Source organism: Mastacembelus armatus, chromosome 12, assembly GCF_900324485.2.
Source record: "Mastacembelus armatus chromosome 12, fMasArm1.2, whole genome shotgun sequence".
Taxonomy (NCBI): domain Eukaryota; kingdom Metazoa; phylum Chordata; class Actinopteri; order Synbranchiformes; family Mastacembelidae; genus Mastacembelus; species Mastacembelus armatus.
The window spans coordinates 3930915-3949861 of record NC_046644.1 but is presented as its reverse complement, the minus strand read 5'-3'; the positions used below and the strand labels follow the sequence as shown (position 1 = coordinate 3949861).

The window sequence follows — 18947 nt, the reverse complement described above, 5'->3', positions numbered from 1 at the left end:
TCAAAGAATAAAATCCAACAGAGGGAAACAACAACTTTCAGAAACTTAAATACGTGAAGGAAGAGATTGATCTGTTTCTCTGTGATCAGCGACTCACTAAAACAGGCTGACTGGATTTCTAACTAAGAGTGCATTAAATTGGCCAGACACAGAAGTCCAGAGACATTTTTTACTCATTTTAAAAACTTTTTCATTAATCTCTAATATTTGATACTGTTTCAGGTCTGCAATTATTCTGCAGCATTTCTTCAGTGTTCATACATTCAGTAACTATAATACCCTCATTACAGAGTAGTTTTACTTGTACTGGTGGAGCCTGTCATTTCTGCACTGGATTCAAACTGACTTCAATTGTGTGTGGAAATTGCAGGAATCTATGGCTGTATGTTATTACATTACATGTACATTAGATTAAGTTGCTGATGCAAACCCAGCACTTCCCACTGCTGCTGGACATTGAAGCTTGAAACTGGCTAACCACAAAGTTACTTTTATTGTCGAGCAGCCAAAGGAAATAAAATGAAACATCATCCGGTTTAGTGCTGACTGTTACTGATCATTAAAAAACTAACCAGGGACTAACGAAGCAAGAGCCATGGTCATGTAGACTACAGACTCAGCTGCTAAAAACTAGCACACATCTCACATGTCATACAGATAGGAACATCAGGTCACTGTTGCCTGTGGGATGATGGGAATGATCCACTTCGTTCAACAATACAACAATGAATTTTCTCACCTCATCTCATCTCACACATGAATTTCCCTTTGGGGATTAATAAAGTTAATCTCATTTTAGTTTGTCTGCTTGTACTGAAAACAGAAACAGCACATACATGTCTGATGTATTTCTGACAAAGTAGAGCAGAAAAGCTCTATTTTTAAAAACAAGAACAGATATTTAACACTCACCGTCTCATTTTCATCTTTATTATTCAACATTAAACACCAACAACACATTTTAACATGCCATGTTTTCATGATGCACATTATACTCAACCTAGTCTGTTACATTAAGGAAGGCTTGTTTGCATGTGCACACAGATTTTAATATCGAGACTGAGTAACTTATAAACAATAAATACATGATACATGACAATAGGTACATGACAGTCACAACAAAACTGATAAAACATTAACATAGTGTGAAATTCAGAAATTACTAAAACCAAGTCAATGACGGGTTCCCTATTTAACATGATCAAGAATAGGAAGAAGGAGCAAAGGGGCAAAAATTACCTAAAAATGACCTTTGCAGTCAACTGCACGACTTGTATTTTCTTCAGATCATACTGAAAGAACATTGTGGTCTTTCCTAGTCATTTTGGTTCACTACCTTCCCCAAAGAACCTTCTTTTTCTGGGTGGATGAGCTGAGCCTCCTCACTTGTTACTTACTCTTCAGCTTTCCTCTTGGCCTTCTTCATTTTTCTCACCTCATCTTCCCCGAGAGGCTGCCAAAAACATATTTTCTCTCAAACTGTTACGAGTGGAGGAGAAAACATAAGATTAAGATCCCAAAACTGTCTGGGCCTGCTGGACTCGACGAGTGTGTGTGTATGTGTGTGTTCAAAAACCCATCTGACGAGCTGTTGGAAATTTTCTGAAGAGAGGAAGAACTTGTGAAAAGCTTTGACACGCTTGGGTTTACAGGTGTGGGACGGTGTTAGAAGCTTTCTGACACCACTAAATGAAACTAACAGGAGATGGAGGAAGGAGAGAAGGAAGGACAGAGGAGAGGAGGAAAGGAGGGAGGAGGTGGAAGAGTGGACAACACAGGGGCAATCAAGGGCCTGTCCTTAAAACCAAACACACGTCAGCCACTGCACTCACACAGACTAAAAAAATCTCAATTCAGTCTGACAGACATAAACCTGTCACTTTATAAACATATCTATATCTATAGCTTTATATATTTCTTTTTCTGCATAAAACTCTGAGCACTAAAACACAATTTTAACATTTTAACTGAGTTATACCTATGTAATGCAGAATCATAAAGAGTGATGCTGGAAAACCTGTGATAGTTGCTCTATTGAACCTGAAAAAAAAAAACAAAACAGTGATGAGATAGTGTACTGACAGCATGGAATAGTCCTCTACATCACTAATGAGGAGCTAAACCACTGAAGGTGCACAAAAACAAGATTTGCAGCTGCTGTGAAGCTGCTCATTACACTGTTAAAGCTGCTAGCAAGTATGGTTAGCTCTGGGCTAACAAGCCATTTCATGCATTATTTACCTGCTCTTATTAATAAGAAATGTAACATTTAAATAATGAAAGTGTACTATTAACAACCTGTTTTTCCTTCCTATCAAACAGCCGAGTATTTTTGCTGTATTTTTGCCATTTCCATTCCTTGGCTGTTGACCAGCTGATTTACCTTGTTAAAACCAAAGGAAAATGCAACAGGCCAACAGCATATCATTGTCCCAGTGGCTGAGTTAAAACTCAAATGTGAAAGTATCAAGTTTTTTTAAACAGACACATGAATTTATCTGACAAATTAGTGCAAGGCCTACTATCACATTAGTCACAATAAATACACGAAACGGTTCTGATACTAAATGTAATTAACACCAGGATACAGTACACAGCAGTTCTCATGATACTTTATATGTACAAATGTATATGGAAGCAGGAGGAATGACAAGAGAAAAACTCCAAGGACAGAAGTCTTCAATGTAAATCAATGTAAAATCAATGTAAATATAAAGCATCATCAAAAAAAAAAAACCCTGAAGGGAGGGCTAAAATGAGACAACACAAGAGACAGCGCTGTTACCCCTCAACTCTACAAACCTGGAAAGTTTTAACTTCTAAGACACAGAAACTCTCAGAAAGCCAGAAAGAACTCCATGGACATAAGGAACTCTGGAAACTATGGAACAAGAAGAACCACTGGGCATTGTGTCTTTTGGTGAATTTTTACTGAAGCACCTCCAGGATCTCCAGGTTTAGTGCAGTGAGAAAATAAACTGTGGTGCAAACACATTTCTGCATGAGGATGCAGCGCCACAAAAGGAAAAGCAAGGACCACAGCTGCCTCACACAAACACACAAAGTTTGTCAAAAACTTCAACAGGGCATTGGAGAATTTCTTTTAGACATTCTCAACAGGCTCCTAACAGTGATCATTCTATTGATGAAAACTAAAAAAAAAAAAAAACCTTTTAGATTGTTTTACTCTACCTCCCAAACACACAAACATGGCCAAGATCCACACATTTTGAGTCCCTGCATCATGTTCCAGTTACTGTCTCTCCTAAGCACTTCCATAAATACTTGCAGAAAATGTAAAAGGATAAACTTAACAGTGAAACAAAGTAAAAACTAGGTTCAGCTGGGATCCACAACAAGAAATCTGTGACATCCAACAAGAACAGCAGATAAATAAGAATCAAGGTGTAAATAAAAAAATACAAGATATTATGCAGCATGTCCTCAAGAGCAAAAACCCTAAAACGCAAACAGTTATAAATAAATATATAAGAACAGAAGCTCAGCTGGAGATGCAGATCTGGTTTAGACCATGAAGCGGTGCTCCTTTCCATCATGGGCCATCAGGATGACATTGCGGTTGGAGGTCCAGATGAGGCGGGCGAGCTTCAGGTGATTCTGAGAGCCTGGCGATGCTGGCTGCACCGGAGGAACCTGGTATGTCTTAATGCAGCGGAGCTGAGGGGCTGAGTTCAGCATTCCAATGCTTCCCAGCAGACTGGTGTTCATCTAGGGAGGGTAAGCAACACATGAAGCTTAGAGCCATTACCCACTGATCATCAGTCAATAATCCATACTCCCTCTGGTTAAACAGAGGAAACTATAAAAGGTCGGAATTACTGAGCAGGTCCATCAGCAGCTACTAGAGTCCTAAATGATGTCTTCAAGGTCTTTAAAAAGCGCCACGTTTTTATACTGGACAAACTGGACCCAGCATGTATGGAACTATATGAACTGGCTGTTTTAATAAGTGTAGTTTGATAGTGCTGAATGGTTTCTTCTCCATAGCAACAGCATCTGAAATATATATAGATTGTAGTATTGAGAGCCGTTTGCCATATTAAACTGACTGACATTGAAAGATTTATCAGAGCCAAAGCTGAAATAAATGAAACTGATGGCCATAACATAAAACTACAGCATCATTAAATAATCTGAGACTTTGTTACGTCAAGGGACATCAAAGTCAATCAGCGACATTTTGAAGATGTCAACGGCATCCAAAGAAAATGGGAGCATCTTCCATCAGTTGTGACCACGCAGGCTGTAGATACTACACAACGTCTACACATGGACACATCCATGTATGTCCAACTGCAATATGATATTCATACATAAAATGTTAAATGATCTTGTGTTACCATTGGCAGATAATAACCACAAATCCCTGTGATTTATTTTCCCTTACAATATGTCTATTTTACTACACAGCCCCTTAAGTATCAGGTGGAAATTATTTTAGAGTTTGTTTTGTGTTACCTCGCAACAAGATTTGCATTGTGTGCAAATTAGCATTAGCTTAACACTACATTAATAACGTTGATTAGCCACTTGTTAAATGTGTCCCATTACAACCCATTCACTTGTTATCACATTCTGTCTGGTTAGGCTATTTTGCTGGCTCCTTTCATTTCAACAAGATGATGAAAATGTAATTCAGCACTGAGGTTGCAGATCGACTTTAAAATAGCTTTATCTTTCTTTAATCATATATTCGTTTTAATGCCAAGAAGTGGTCCTCAATAGCTATCATTCAAAATGTGAGGGAAGTGAATGTGTAATGCGTGCTGAGGTAAAGGGCTCAGTAAAACTAATGTAATACACACAACGCATTAAGAGCAAATACAAAAATATTGCGAGGCAACGCAAAACAAACTCTAAAAAAAACTGATACGTAAGGGGGCTCCGTAATTTCACAGTCACTAACACTTGTTGCTCTGCATTACAACGTGAGTACTAGGATTGTACAGTATCTTGGGTTTTACAATTAATATTATGCAATTGGTAAACACTGTTAAATAGATTTGCATTTAATCAACTTATAGGTTGGGGAGCATGATTAAGAGGAGCTAATATGAGACATGTGGCTCAGTTTTGGCCTACATAGAAGGTAGCTAAATCCAGACAAGACTCAGTGTAGTAGAAAGCTGCTGTTAGTGTCGCTTTCCATAATATTCAAATTCATTTTCAGAGAATTATCTCAGTTTTTTGGTAACAATAAGAATAATAACAGAAATCCGAGGAATGACATTCTGAATCTTTCCTCCACCTGCTCTGTAATCTATATTGTTTTGGTACCTATTTGGAATCAGTACAAACTGTATGGATAATATTTGTAGTGAAAAAGTAATTTTTCGTAAGAAAACCCTTATTACAACTTCCTGCTAGTGATTAAACTGCTGAACCCTCTGACGAAACCTTGGCTTTAACCCATGAGGAATCCAGTGCCTGAAACTGGACACAGCTAGACTTGGTGTGTGTAGGAAAAATACAGTGAGCAGAAACTCTATCGTTTCCTAAGACGACACCACCCCTCCCTAACACACCACATATGTGCACATGCCCACACACCGACAGAGTGTCTACCAGCTCATTACCACAGCAGCCGTCTTGTCGCCGTGCCATCAGTGGTTTATGCTTACAGTAATGCCATTAGTGTGTGTGTGTGTGTGTGTCTTCAGATAATCGTGTCAGAGGTTTTAAAGACCTTTCATTCACAGTAACAGTTTTGGGAAGAACATAAAGAGTGGGTCTGTCTGTGCATATTCGTTTATTATTTATGTAAGATCAGCCACCTGATTTTGTATTATAGTTTATTTACAAGTTATATTTGTGTTTGTCAACTTTGTCTTTTGAATTTCATTAATTCATTCATCATCTATCCCTGCTTACTCCTATTTTACGGTCACAGAGATTTGATGGAGCCTATCCCAGCTCACTTTTGGGTGAAATGCAGGGGCACACCAGTCCATCACAGGGCCACATAGAGACAAACAGCCACACACACTCACAATCACTCCTATGGGCAATTTAGAGTCACCAATCAACCTATTAAGCACCTATATTAAGTCTTATTCATTTTAATCTATTTTAAGTGTATCTGTTCCAATATTTTTGCTCACCTAAAAATTTGGTGTTCCGTTACTAATAATGTAATCTTTTAAGTTGTGTATCAGATCCAGATGTAAATACCCGGAAATAAAAGCTGAAATGTTGATCTCTTGTCTCAAATGCATCTTTTGATATCAAACCCAAATGTTTTCAGTCTACAGCAAAAATAAAGGAAGTGGTCTCACTGTTCCAATACTTTTGGAGGGGAGTTTACATGTTTTTGGACTGTGGGAGGAAACCGGAATACCCGGAGAACATGCGCCACACAAAAAGGGCCCTGCTGGGTTTCAAACCAGGAATCTTCTTATTGTGAGGCAGCAGTGCTAACCGCTCAGTCACCGTGCTACCCTTGCCTTTTTTCATATTAATTATCATATTATAGGCAAATGCAAATAAACAAGTAAAATTTAAAACAAAATCTGATAAAATATGTAAATCTAATCTACGGTTTTTGTGCAAGCATTATGCAGTATTTTATTTCAAACCAAACTATTAATATGTTTCTGACGTTATGTTTGCACAGATATATCTGTCGTTGGTGAATGAATCCCAACAGAACGGCATTTGTAATACTTTGATTGATAACATAGCTGCTAAATACACAGAACAACAATTACTTACCATTTTACTACTATTACTATTTACTATTAAATGAACTGTTTACACATTCAATCTGTGACAAATGAACTGTTTCCAGTCAGAAACAAAAAGCTAAGGTGAATCCAGGTGAACAAAATTTTGACACCGTCTCTGTACAACTTTCTAAAGCCGGAAAATGTTTTTTTTAAAGATTTTTCTGAAGTAACAACTGTGAGAAACAACTGTACACAGCACATATCTTAATTTGTGTTTTTGTGTGTCTGTGATTTACCTGCCAGAAGGAGATGTGGCTGTCAGCGTTGGAGTAGGTTGCTAGGTAACGGCCATCAGGGGCGAATGAAACTGCTGTGATTGGACCCTTGTGACCGTGGATGTTCTGGGTACAAAGAGGCAGAAGACGATTTTGAAAAACGTTAGAATCAAATGAAGGAAGTTGGTGCTTTAACCAAGCATGAAAAAACAGCAGTTAAAAAAGAAAATAACTAAATACTGATTCAGCAACAAGAAGTCAATATTAATATCAGGGCATAACTAATGTACTACAATACTCTAGTACTGCTTCTACTAACTAAGAAGTAATAAACTTTTTTATTATGTAATCACAAGTTATTTGCTTGAAAATCAAAATGCAAACATGATAGTAAATAAAAAATTCTGAGGTGAGGCATGATGGGAAATGTGCTGTGCTGGTGTTCAGATACAGTAGACAGAGAGAAATTGCCCTCTGTAACATGTCTTTCATCAGTCACGACTGAAATTGGTTTCAGCACTGTAGCTTATCACATTCTGGATACGTGGCACATCCAAGAAACAAAGTGAAAATATGATTCTCCCTGCTACTGTGCCTCTAGTGGCCTCTACTTTCACTGCAACAAGCAGGTGGGAACAGCCAGTAACATCAAAGGGGTGTGTCAACTATAATGACGGTGTATTATGAATATTTCCCAGACTCTTCCCATTACTCAACAAGATGTAGAGGCTGACTGTCCTTTATACTGATACAATAAACTTTCTGCTTTAGTCATTTTTTTCTCAAGGCAAACTGATGTACATTCACTTAGACTCCCATAGTTTCCTGTGTGGAAAATGTCTCTTAATAGTATAATATAACTTTGGTGTTACTTGTATATTATTGCCAGGCACCCTGTAATAAAAAGTGTGTATGTCAGAGTATGAATGCTGATTTGTATGGCCCAGAGGTTTTATGGAACAAATGGGACTATTATTGAAGTACATTTGTCAAAAAAGGAAAAAAGTGCATCTAAAGTAAAGTTGCATTATTACTCATCAACTACAGCAGCTGAGAGTTTTTCTCAAATGATTTCTCCTGGTGATGGATCAAAACTGCATCAGCAGCTTTAAGTTCAAAGTTTGAACTTCAAACCCTGAGTTCAATAAAGTCTCTTATGTGATAAAGATGAGATGAGGAGCAAATTTTGGTCCTTGCTGAAATTCCATTGAGGCTCCTCAGAGAAACTTGTTTTGTGGTAGCATTGCCCAGATTTTTCTTGACAGTAAGTGTTGGCTTCAGATGAGATAATTCCATCAGATGAGGGGAAGATTCTGGTACACAGATGCTGCCATTTGCCTCCAGAACTCAAGGGACAAAATTAAGTGACGCCGCATCATGTGTAACACAATAAAGTGTCCCACCAGATGCATGGTGTGTAATGCAATAAACACCCTCCTACAAAGCCCTATGTGTCTATTGCCTGTGACTGAGATTATCAACTCTCACCTACCGATGAGATTAAGATGCATTGCCTCAGGGACCCAGATCTTGAAATAATAACCCGTCTGTGGTGATTAAAGCAGAAAAAAATAATACTGCAATGAAATAAAAATCTCATCTTTTAATTTATTCTCTACCACCTCCTTTTAGGGCAAATTCTATTAGATTCTGGCTGTGCTTGTGGAGAATAAATATTTTGATGTCTCTGCAGTCTTCTGTCCCATCTACATCTCTGCGTTTCATCTCTCTCCCATCTACTAATAAATCCCTTCAACCTTTTCTTTCACCTTGCCATCTTTCCGCCAGTCTTGCCAGTCTTTCTCCTGCATTATTTTCTTTGGCGTTTTTACAATCTCAGTCACTGAAGCCTTGAAATACTTTATTGTGAAAAGTGACTTTTCCCCTACACATATGACAATCTGGAGCAATTTTGGATTTAATACGTTACACAGAGAGCTGGGATCAGCTGACTTGTTCTGCTGAACTGATTTCTCTAGGCTGATCTACAAGTGGCATAGAACCTCTAACAAGTTTTTTTCTGTAAGTACTGAATGCCTTTGAAATTTTTGACAGCCAATGACTCTTCAACTGAATCTCAAAATCATATACAAAAAGACAAGAGCCTAGGTCTTACCCCATCAGTATATTATTAAATGCCAAAGTCTACAGTATGTGTAACATGTAATAGCTATTTAAATATCAATGTATTAATTGATTATAATTGCTTTGTATTACAAAATACTGCAAAAGTGATAGTAGTTGTTGACCAATCAGAGCGCCAATCAGAGTGCAAATCAGCATACAATTATAAGAGCTCTATGGTTAAACTTTGATTAACTACAGTTTTTTTAGAATAGATAGGTAAAGAATAAAAAAGGAGAGGAAAATATTTAGGAATATGTATGTGGGTGTATAAAAACAGGATGCAGAGCCTAACTGTTTAATGTGCATCAAACATTGATGCTTCCATATATATTATGATCAATGTGTATGTGGGTCACCAAATCAATCTGCCTATCAGAGAGCAGTGAAGCACACTAAACCTATTTACAGCACTTACAGTGATACTTCAATACACATGACACCTGGGGGCCCAACTGTTTGTGTGTGAGAGTGTGAGTGTCTCAAACAGAAAACCTAGTCCAGGGGTGGGTAATCCATGTTCCTCGAGGGCCACTGCCCTGCTTGTTTTCCAACTATCCTTGCACTACCCACTGCTGATTACCTGGATCAGGTGTGTTCAGCCAATCACAAACTGGAACATACCATCTCAGATGAGGGTGGACGTTTCAAAGTTTCAAAGTCTGCTTTATTGTCAATTCTGCCACATGTAGAGCACATACGAAATTTCGTTACTCTCAGATCCTTGGTGCACACATAAACGTTAAAAACTAAAAAGTGTGATGTAAAAATTACAGTCAGGGCATGCAAAAATAAACTTAGATAAGAAGTAAAAAAAAGATGAACAAGTACAAATAGCATAAGGCACATAGCAGCTTAGCATACAGTGGGGGAGGACAAAATGAAGTGGTACCTTCCAGCTTCTGATTGGCAGAACACTCCTGACCCAGGTAGTCAGCTTTGGTAAGGCAGGGATAGTTGGAAAACAAGCAGGGCTGTGGCCCTCAGTGCCCACCTCTGACCTAGCCCATTCTATTTCCATCCCATGAGTGACAGCTTTTAAAGCCTGCCTCCTCTGTAAATGAAGATTAAGTTAACAATAGTCTTTTTTAACTTTTTTATATAAACCGACATCATTCACAGTTTGTGAATTCAGTTAAGGTATTCAAATGCATTACCATTCAATTATGGTTTTGCATCCACCTTTTGGTGGCAGTATACTAGTGTGTATGCTGTTATGAGTTGCATCATGTGGCTTTGGGCTGGAGCAGATCCTGGGCACTACAAGAAAGAGTTTGAGTCTAAGACTTTCCAAACTTACAACAAATTATTAAACTGCCCAGTTTAGTACTGTTCAGTAATGTTCCATGTTGATACTTGGACTCCAGTACTTGCTTGAAGTACTATAGCAGGTTACGGCTAATGATGACATGCTAACCAAGCTAATCACTGTATACACACTGGTCTGCTTATCTTGACCTTGACTGTTGTGGTGCGTTACTGATATAAGAATGCAAACACATGGGTACAGGGGATCTTAAAGTTATATGGCTAACGAAGTCTATCAGTTTCAACAGGAAATGTTAATAATAATATGTTAATAATGAGGTATACAGTAGGAGTCACAGGAAACCAAGTATGCTGATTTCAAAGGGAAGAAAAACTCTGAACCCTGTTAAACGCTAAGTGAACAAACTGTGGCCGCCCAGTGAGGTAGTCTTTGATCCACTCCACCATGTCTGCGGGAACTTCCATATCTTGCATCTTTGCACTTAGCAGGTGGGGCTGAATAGTGTTGAAAGCAGTGTTAATCTTGTTGACGAAGTATTTTCGTTATAATTTTCGTCAAGGACAAGTTTTCACTGACGAAAACGAGACGTTAAGTAAATAAAAATTAAGTGATGATGACGAAAACTAAATAAAAATATATTGACATTTTCGTTGACTAATAAAAACGAGACGAGAATGTGAGGGACGTTTTTAGAAAAGATCCAATCAGAATCAATCTTCTTAGATGCACATGCACAAAATCTACTACAGATTTAGTCGATTTAAAAATCTTATGCTATTTAGTCGACTAAAACTAGACTAAAACTAAAACAAAGCAGATGACTAAAATATGACTAAAACTAAAATTGCATTTTAGTCAAAAGACTATGACTAAAACTAAATTAAAGTCTGCTGTCAAAATTAACACTGGTTGAAAGCACTTGAAAAGTCAAAGAACATGACTCTCACAGTGTTGCCCTGCCTCTCCAGATGGGAGTATGCTCTGTGCATTAAGAAGATGATGGCATCTTCCACTCTGATGTGTTCCTGATATGGAAACTGCAGGGAGTCCAGAAATTCAGACACTTGAGACCTCAGGTGTTGCAGGACCAGTCTCTCAAACACTTTCATGACGTGATATTAGCGCTACTGGTCTGAAGTCACTAAGGGTACTGGGATGGCTTCTTTTTGGTAATGGAACAATACAGAGGTTTTCCATAACTTAGGCACCTTTTTGAGCCTCAGAGAGAGGTTGAAGAATTTCTGAAAAACCTCTGCAAGCTGTCCAGCACACACCTTTAGTACTCTGGGACTGATCTCATCTGGTCCTTTTGCTTTGTTGGTCTTTAGTTTAGCTAGTTCCTTCCTCACCTGTTCTGTGGCAAAGGCTGGACCTGTGTATTGTGTTGCCAGATGGTGAGGGCAGGGGAGGAGGTATTGGAGGTGAGGTATACTTCAATGTTGTATGGCTGCTGAGAGAGGAGATGACATCAGTGGGCAATGGGGAGGCAGCATTGGCAGAGATGTTGGGTGGAGGGATGTGAAGAGACCCCAAGGCATCAGCTAAGGTGGTGGAGGGAGGAGGGATGGTGTGTGAGGACACTGGGTCAGAGTAAGAAGCAGAGGTGGTGTCAAATCTATTGAAGAACAGGTTAAGTTCATTAGCAAATTTTGAGTCTCCTTCCACAGCAGTGTGTGGCTTCTTATAGCCAGTCATTATTTTCATCCCATTCTACACCTCTTTGATATTATTCTGTCTCAACTTGTGCTCTACGCTGTCTCTATACAGCTGCTTTGCCTCCCTCAGCTTCCTCTTGAGTTCTTTCTGCACAGCCCAGAGTTCCTCCTTGTCTCTTGCCATGAACGACCTCTTCTTCTTGTTGAGGAGACCTTTAATGTCCTTATTTATCCATGGCTTATTATTGGGGAAACAATGAACTTTTTTGGATGGAACAACATTGTCCACACAGAAGCGGATGTAATCTGTGATACAGTGAGAGATGTCTTCGATGTCCTCACCATGATCGTCCATGAAAAGGTCTAAATTTGTTTCCTCAGCATCCTTTGACCAAACTTTCACATACCTCTTGGTAGCAGACTGTTGTCTTACTACGGGCTTGTATGTTGGTACTAGATATATTAAGTTGTGGTCTGATCCACCAAGTGGGGGAAGGGCTGAAGAGCTGTATGCCTCCTTCACATTGGCATAAAGGAGATCAAGAATCTTAAGTTTCTTGTGTTGCACAGTCCACATACTGTTTGAAGTTGGTCAGAGTTCCCGAAATACTGACATGGTTAAAATCCCCATTAATTACTATAAGGCCACTGGGGTGTTTTGTCTGGAGACCAGCGACAACTGTGTGGATGATGTCACATGCTCTCTGTGCTGCAGCTGATGGAGGAATGTAAACAGTCACAACAATGGCATGTGAAAACTCACGGGGCAGGTAGTGTGGCTTAAGTCCAACCACCAACAGCTCAATGTCTGGAGTGCAGATACAGTCTTTCACTGTTACATGTCCAGGGTTTCACCATTTGGAGTTAACAAAAACTGTGAGACCACCTCCTCTTTTCTTGCCGATCTGTTTCCCTCTGTCCGCTCACACTAGTGAGAACCCAGGCAGTTCAAGCGAGCTGTCTGGTATATTTTCATTCAGCCAGGTCTCGGTGAAGCAAAGCTACACTCGCTATACTCTCGCTGGCTGCTGGCTAAAGAAGAAAGTTCATTCACTTTGTTGCAGAGTGACCCACATTCCTCATAATAATTGTTGAGAGAAATGGTTTAAATCTCTTACGTTTTTCTCGATGCTTCACTCCTGCTCTCCAGCCCCTCCTACGTCTCCTTCAGGTCTTGGGGGATTTTAGGTTTTATATCAAGAAGCAGACTTGTTCTCTTGAGAGCTAACAGTTTCCATAATCTCTATATGTCTCTCCACAGGAATTAGAAGATCCCAACTCATCCACTTTCATCCGTTATCAGAGAGAAAGCATAGATCTTGACTTGACTTGGATTAACAGATGATAATTCAGTAAAAAACGTGCAAAAAACCAAAAACAAAGAGGAGCTGCTGTAACTGGCTGCCACCTAACAGGCGCCATTCTAGAATTTTTAGTATTACTTTTGTACTGTGAAATGGTTAACTGTAACAATGGCTTTAGCTGATACCTTGACAATCAGCCAGTTCTGACACAGATTCAGTCACAGTTATTGGCATATGTTGGTTTGCTGACAGACAGCTAACAATATCCTAAAGGGGTTGCTATTGTTGCTAATAACTAAGTCCAGATAACGCAATAGTTCAGTTGGTTTCAAAAGAGAATGCTAACAATGTTAACTGTTGACAGCAAAACAGTTAGAGCTAAACAAATATGTTTGTTTAAACAGAGAATGTTAACAATGCTAGCATTTCGGTTATAACACTTACATTTAAAGCTGACCAAGTTTGTTGGCTTCAATAGAATTCATGTTATAGTTGTCTACACTGGTTGGCTTCTTATGGGATGTACAGTGCGAAGTGCAATCTCTGGGACAAATCTACACATTCAGTACGAAACAGATTGAGACAGCGGGACAGATCACTCAGACTGTTTCTTTGTGTTCAATTAGTAATCTCTGTAGAGTCCGTTAAAAAAGCAGAGTGGACACACAGGCACACACATACACAGTTATGCAGCTGACAAAGGGGTGTTCATGGAGGCTGATCAAAGCTGTGGCAGATGGTCATGCAGGGACTAGCCAGCTATGGTTGGGCACACACTTGGATGGATTATGAACAAAAACTCTTCTTCTTATACTCTTATCTTCTTAATTATCTCTTAATCTTTTATTTCTTTTTTTACACCCCCCCCTCTTCTCACCACCGTACAAATGAAACGAAGCAAATTATTTCTTTAGCAAAGATATTTTTCCTAAACCACAGCAAGTCTAATCATTCCAATGTGGTTTTTATTTTTGGTAACATCTGTTCCCATATGTAACACTAATCTGCTAAGAATACAACATGTCTTATTTGCTTGTTGTTGTAGCTTCAATAACAATAACAAGCAAATGGAATAAGTGTGTAGTCCTCTGCTACAGGTACAATTTTGAGGTACTTTAATTTTGTTGCTGTGCAGGTATGTGGTCAGTACTGTTAAAATTAAAAGTCTGACCCCCTAGATGAAATGTCAGTGATTATGATTTATTGGTCAGGAATCATAAATTTCTGAACAAAATTTGCACCATTATGTGGAGATGTCGACAAATTTCACAGACTAAGTGAAGTTATTGATCTGCTGATGTTGGTAGAGGAAATGTAAGAGGACCACCAAAGTAGTTATGTTTCCCCCTTAATTGAGTGTTACTATATTTACCAATTTTAATGGCGTTAGATAGTCAAACATTTCACAAATGTCAACTGCATAGCTGCATAACAGGAAAAGAAATTCCATGCATTTTATGAATACTTAACTCTGGACCAAATTATTTGACCAACTGACATTGGCTGAATCTCAGTTCTCTTATTCTATTGCTCCAATGTCCTCGGTCAACACAGACGTTGTTCTGGTCTGCCATAACAAAGGACATCCCAAAACTCTTATTTTTGCTGTAAGGAGCAAACATGTTTAATATTTACGATTGCTGATCGGGGAGGCTCTGACAGAATATCCTCAATAGGCAGTGAGAGCAAGAAGCCCGGGAAACATCACCAACTGGATGTTGTTTACTTTTACACAATAGGGCTGACAAAAAAAAGTGTGGGTCACAAAGTCACATTTGATCATGCAAGTTTCTGTGAAATCTTGTGTCTGTTGTGGAGGCAGGTTGAAGTCTAGTGTGTGCATTCAGAGAATTATAATGTTTATCAGTTAAAACTGTCCTTATGTCTGTGGTCTCCAGTGTTTTTAAACCATGGAAAATCGAAAATCGTCTCGTGTGTGGCCAGCCTAAGATGAGGAAAATATGCAAGTGGATGCAATTAGAGGATTTGGGATTTACCCAGTCATTCCTAGAACCATGTTACTAGCATCACTAAACACTTGTTAGATGCTCAACTGTGAACGTCTATGCCTGATGTCACTACCTGTGACTGCTGACAGTATGCTTACTTGCCATATGGTATGATATAATTATGTGGCAGCAAGTGCTGCTAAAAAAAAACCTTTAACATACTTTGGCTTCTTTTCTTGTTGACATAATTGGCCAAGCCTTGGAAAACCGAGTTCCAATAAGTGCCAGAATCAATAAGAAGCATTAATCTAAAAGATACCCAGCCCTATTAATAAAGACGATAGCTTTATCTTACATTTGAAATGAAACACTTGAAATGCTTCCAGCATACTCCCCACCCCCACCCCACCACACACACACACACACACACACACATCCAGCAAAGTCATTATCTATTAATTGTTAATTACTGCAAATAACAAAAAAAGAAAACATCGTCTCCTGTCTTTATATTGAGCACACAAACAGCAGACACTCTCAATCAAACTAGATGTTGGGTGAACATGGGCCAGTGCTGTTATCAGATATAAATGACCCCCTTCACCAGGCTAGACTGCTCAGGTTACTGCAAATCAATACACAGCAAATTACCAACACACCCACTCAAAGAGAAATGCACAAAAATGGCAAGTAACATACACAAACATAAATGTCTGCAAAGGTAAAAATGTGATAGAGTCATTGGTTCCTTGTTCAATTACTGAGAGAAAAATCAAAATAAAACATGCAACAAAACTCATCTCCTCTGTACCCATCTCTTCATCTCATCTTTTCCCCTTATTTACAGACCTTGTTACTATAGCCACTCTGTTCTCATTAGATAGAGACAGATGAATCAAATGATGGAAGACAGAGGATTTATAGACAAAATAAGGGAAAGCATAAAGATTAACAGAAAGATTAGGAAACAAAGGAATTAATAGATGATCAATGTCCAGTTATAAATCAATGTATTACTGGATATTGGATGGATGGATGATAAAGCATGAATGAATGAAGAACTGAAGGCAAAAATTGGTGCATAAGCAGAAAGGTTGGACAATATAGTTGAAAGACAGTGCAAGGGAATGACGGCTGGATGAAGGTAAGATAAAAGTAGGAGTGTCTTAACAGATGATGAATGGATCTTGAATGGAATGGATTGATGTGACTGGTGAGCAGATGAAAGAAGGATAGATGAAAATAATTGCAACAAAGTATGATGATGATGGATGGATTAATATATTGCAATGTCATAGCAATGAACAGAGGGATTAATGTATAAAATTAGAAGGCAGGTGAAAGCTAAACTTTAGCATCAATGAAAAACTGTTGCGGTCAAACAATAGAGCTGCTAGACAAATCATGTAATGTTCTGAATGCACCTGGCATTTCCCCGTACGAACGTCGTAGAGGGCTACTGAACCCTGGCGAGCTCCGACAGCAATGCGGTGACTTCGGTCACAGTAACCCACCATGTAGAACCTGAACAAGTGAAAAACAAACACATTCATTCAACTAATACACAAACACATAACACTGAACTGGGCTTCATCCAGCACTTCATTAAAGAAAATAGGAAGCTCATAAGAGACCACTTACTTAATAATTGTGCTGGTCTTTATATAATAAATAAAACCACAAAAAACAGCTGCTACACTAACAGCTGTCAAGTAGAAAATACAGTTTCATAAAAAACACATCACATTGACATGGTTTATAACACACCATCTAAGCATATTTTTTTTTACACATTTCTATAAACATACAAGCAATCTGAAAGACAAACTCTATTGTTGTGTTGAGCCCAAGGCCATATTGCCTGAAACTGATATGCCACCTGTGAGTTGACCTACAACCTCTGACATCAGCATACACACACGCCCAGGGGTCCATCAGCTCCTCCCCAGTTCTATTCATCATTGACCTTACATAGAAATGTGAGGGGCTTGTTAACACACCCAAATGCACCAACCTACTTGCAGATTGTAGGAAAACACTCCTGCAGTCCCTTCTTCTTCACCAAAGAACCTTCAATACAGTACATGATGATATCCATTACCTAAAAAAGAAGAGGCAAAGGATGATATTTCCTAACTGTTGTTTTTTGCAATACAAAATTCTGTACTGTCGGTATTTAAAATACAAAATATGCATGCTGGTCTTTACTGGTACTCTGGAGAATGCCGTCTTGTCAAAAATTAGTAACAGAAGGCCTACAATGTAATATTTACCTCGACTAGTAGATCCACAACATCTCCAGGCATCTTTTCTATCAGAATGTCAATCACTCTCAGTATCTCAGTCTTGGCTCTGGCCAGGGTGGTGGTGTGAATATTCTGCTGGGACTGAGAGTTTGCTTGGGCTGCGTTGTACCGGTGAACCTGGGAAACAATACATGTACATATGTGTTATTAATGTACAAAAGGTACAGTATATGTATAAGAAAGATATGACACAATAAGATGCAACGTTCAATACTTTTACCGTTTCTGAAACTGCTACAGACACATTTCAGTCTAGAGTAGTATGGAGGTTTGATTACCAGCCCTTTGTATTGGACCACTCATAAAAACTAAGCTCCCAACAACACAAACTGTGTAAAAATACATAAATAAATACATGCTAACTGGGAGCTTACTGAAGATGCTGTTTGGAAGTTTGTGAAACTGTGTGAACAATTGGTTATCACCTCTTTTGCAATGGTGGTAATAAAGGCGGGGGGCCGGGCGGTAGCGATAAGAGAGAGGGCATGGCGAGCTGAGCGAGCCGAATCTGCTGGTGGGTTGAGGGGCAAACCCATGGAAATACTGTGGGGGGAGGAGACAGAGATAGAAAGAGAGAGAGAGAGAGCGGGGTTAAGAGATTTTAGTCAAATCATGAAGTTGTGAATTTTGTAGTGTTTACTCAAAAGTAACCAGTATCATAATTCAATTCTGGCAATTACTTGTTAAAAGTAGTACATATATGGAGACTATTTCCAGGATTACTACACATCTGCTGCTATAGTGAGTATTTCTGGTACTGTGTATGTGGCACTGAGTCAAAATAAACTACAGTGGGTTTATTGCAATGAAAATGATAAAACACAATACCCATCTGTTATCTGTGATAACAGGCATTGGATACACACATGTTGGTAGTTTGTATTCATTGCTGGTGTATCTACCATTAAAGCTAACTTTCATGTTGGTTGATTTTATGCTTTCATTGAATTTGTTGACTAGGAGAAAAAAACAACCACCGTGCTTATTCTTTGAAGAAATAAAAGTGGCAGAAATACAGCTATTTAAAAATTTCAGAGAAAAAGGTTAAAAATGAGATAAAACTGGGAAAAGCAGCAGTGAGGCAAAGAGACTGAGCCTTACTAAATATATGGAGTGAAGAGATTAGCGGGCAGCTTATAATGCCAAGAACGAGTCAATGGGAGCCATTCACCAGACGACAGCATAATGGACTCCCACAATGCAACAGAAATTAGACACACACACACCCTAACAGCTGGCCACACACCCCTCTGAGTGTGTGTATGCGTTTGAGTGAGTGAGAGAGGCCCAGCAAGGCCACCTTGTTAACAAATGACTCGTAGGGGAGAGGGAGGGAGTGATGGGTGAACGGATGGCTGAGCTGCACGATTGATCTCCT

The 18947-nt window shown here is 38.9% G+C and overlaps 1 protein-coding gene across 2 annotated transcripts in view; it reads right to left on the bottom strand.

The window, feature by feature from the left end:
* Window positions 1–916: 916 nt before the first annotated feature.
* The window catches only part of wdr7 (WD repeat domain 7), a 128189-nt gene continuing 110158 nt past the window's right edge, over window positions 917–18947 (bottom strand). For both annotated transcript variants that reach the window (XM_026297077.1, XM_026297078.1), the window contains 6 exons: window positions 17995–18112; window positions 17537–17686; window positions 17282–17364; window positions 16688–16787; window positions 6983–7087; window positions 917–3729 (listed from right to left, as the gene is read on the bottom strand). In XM_026297077.1, the coding sequence (XP_026152862.1) occupies window positions 3526–3729; window positions 6983–7087; window positions 16688–16787; window positions 17282–17364; window positions 17537–17686; window positions 17995–18112 (760 nt within the window). In that variant the 3' untranslated portion in view covers window positions 917–3525. The remainder of the gene's footprint in view (window positions 3730–6982; window positions 7088–16687; window positions 16788–17281; window positions 17365–17536; window positions 17687–17994; window positions 18113–18947) is intronic.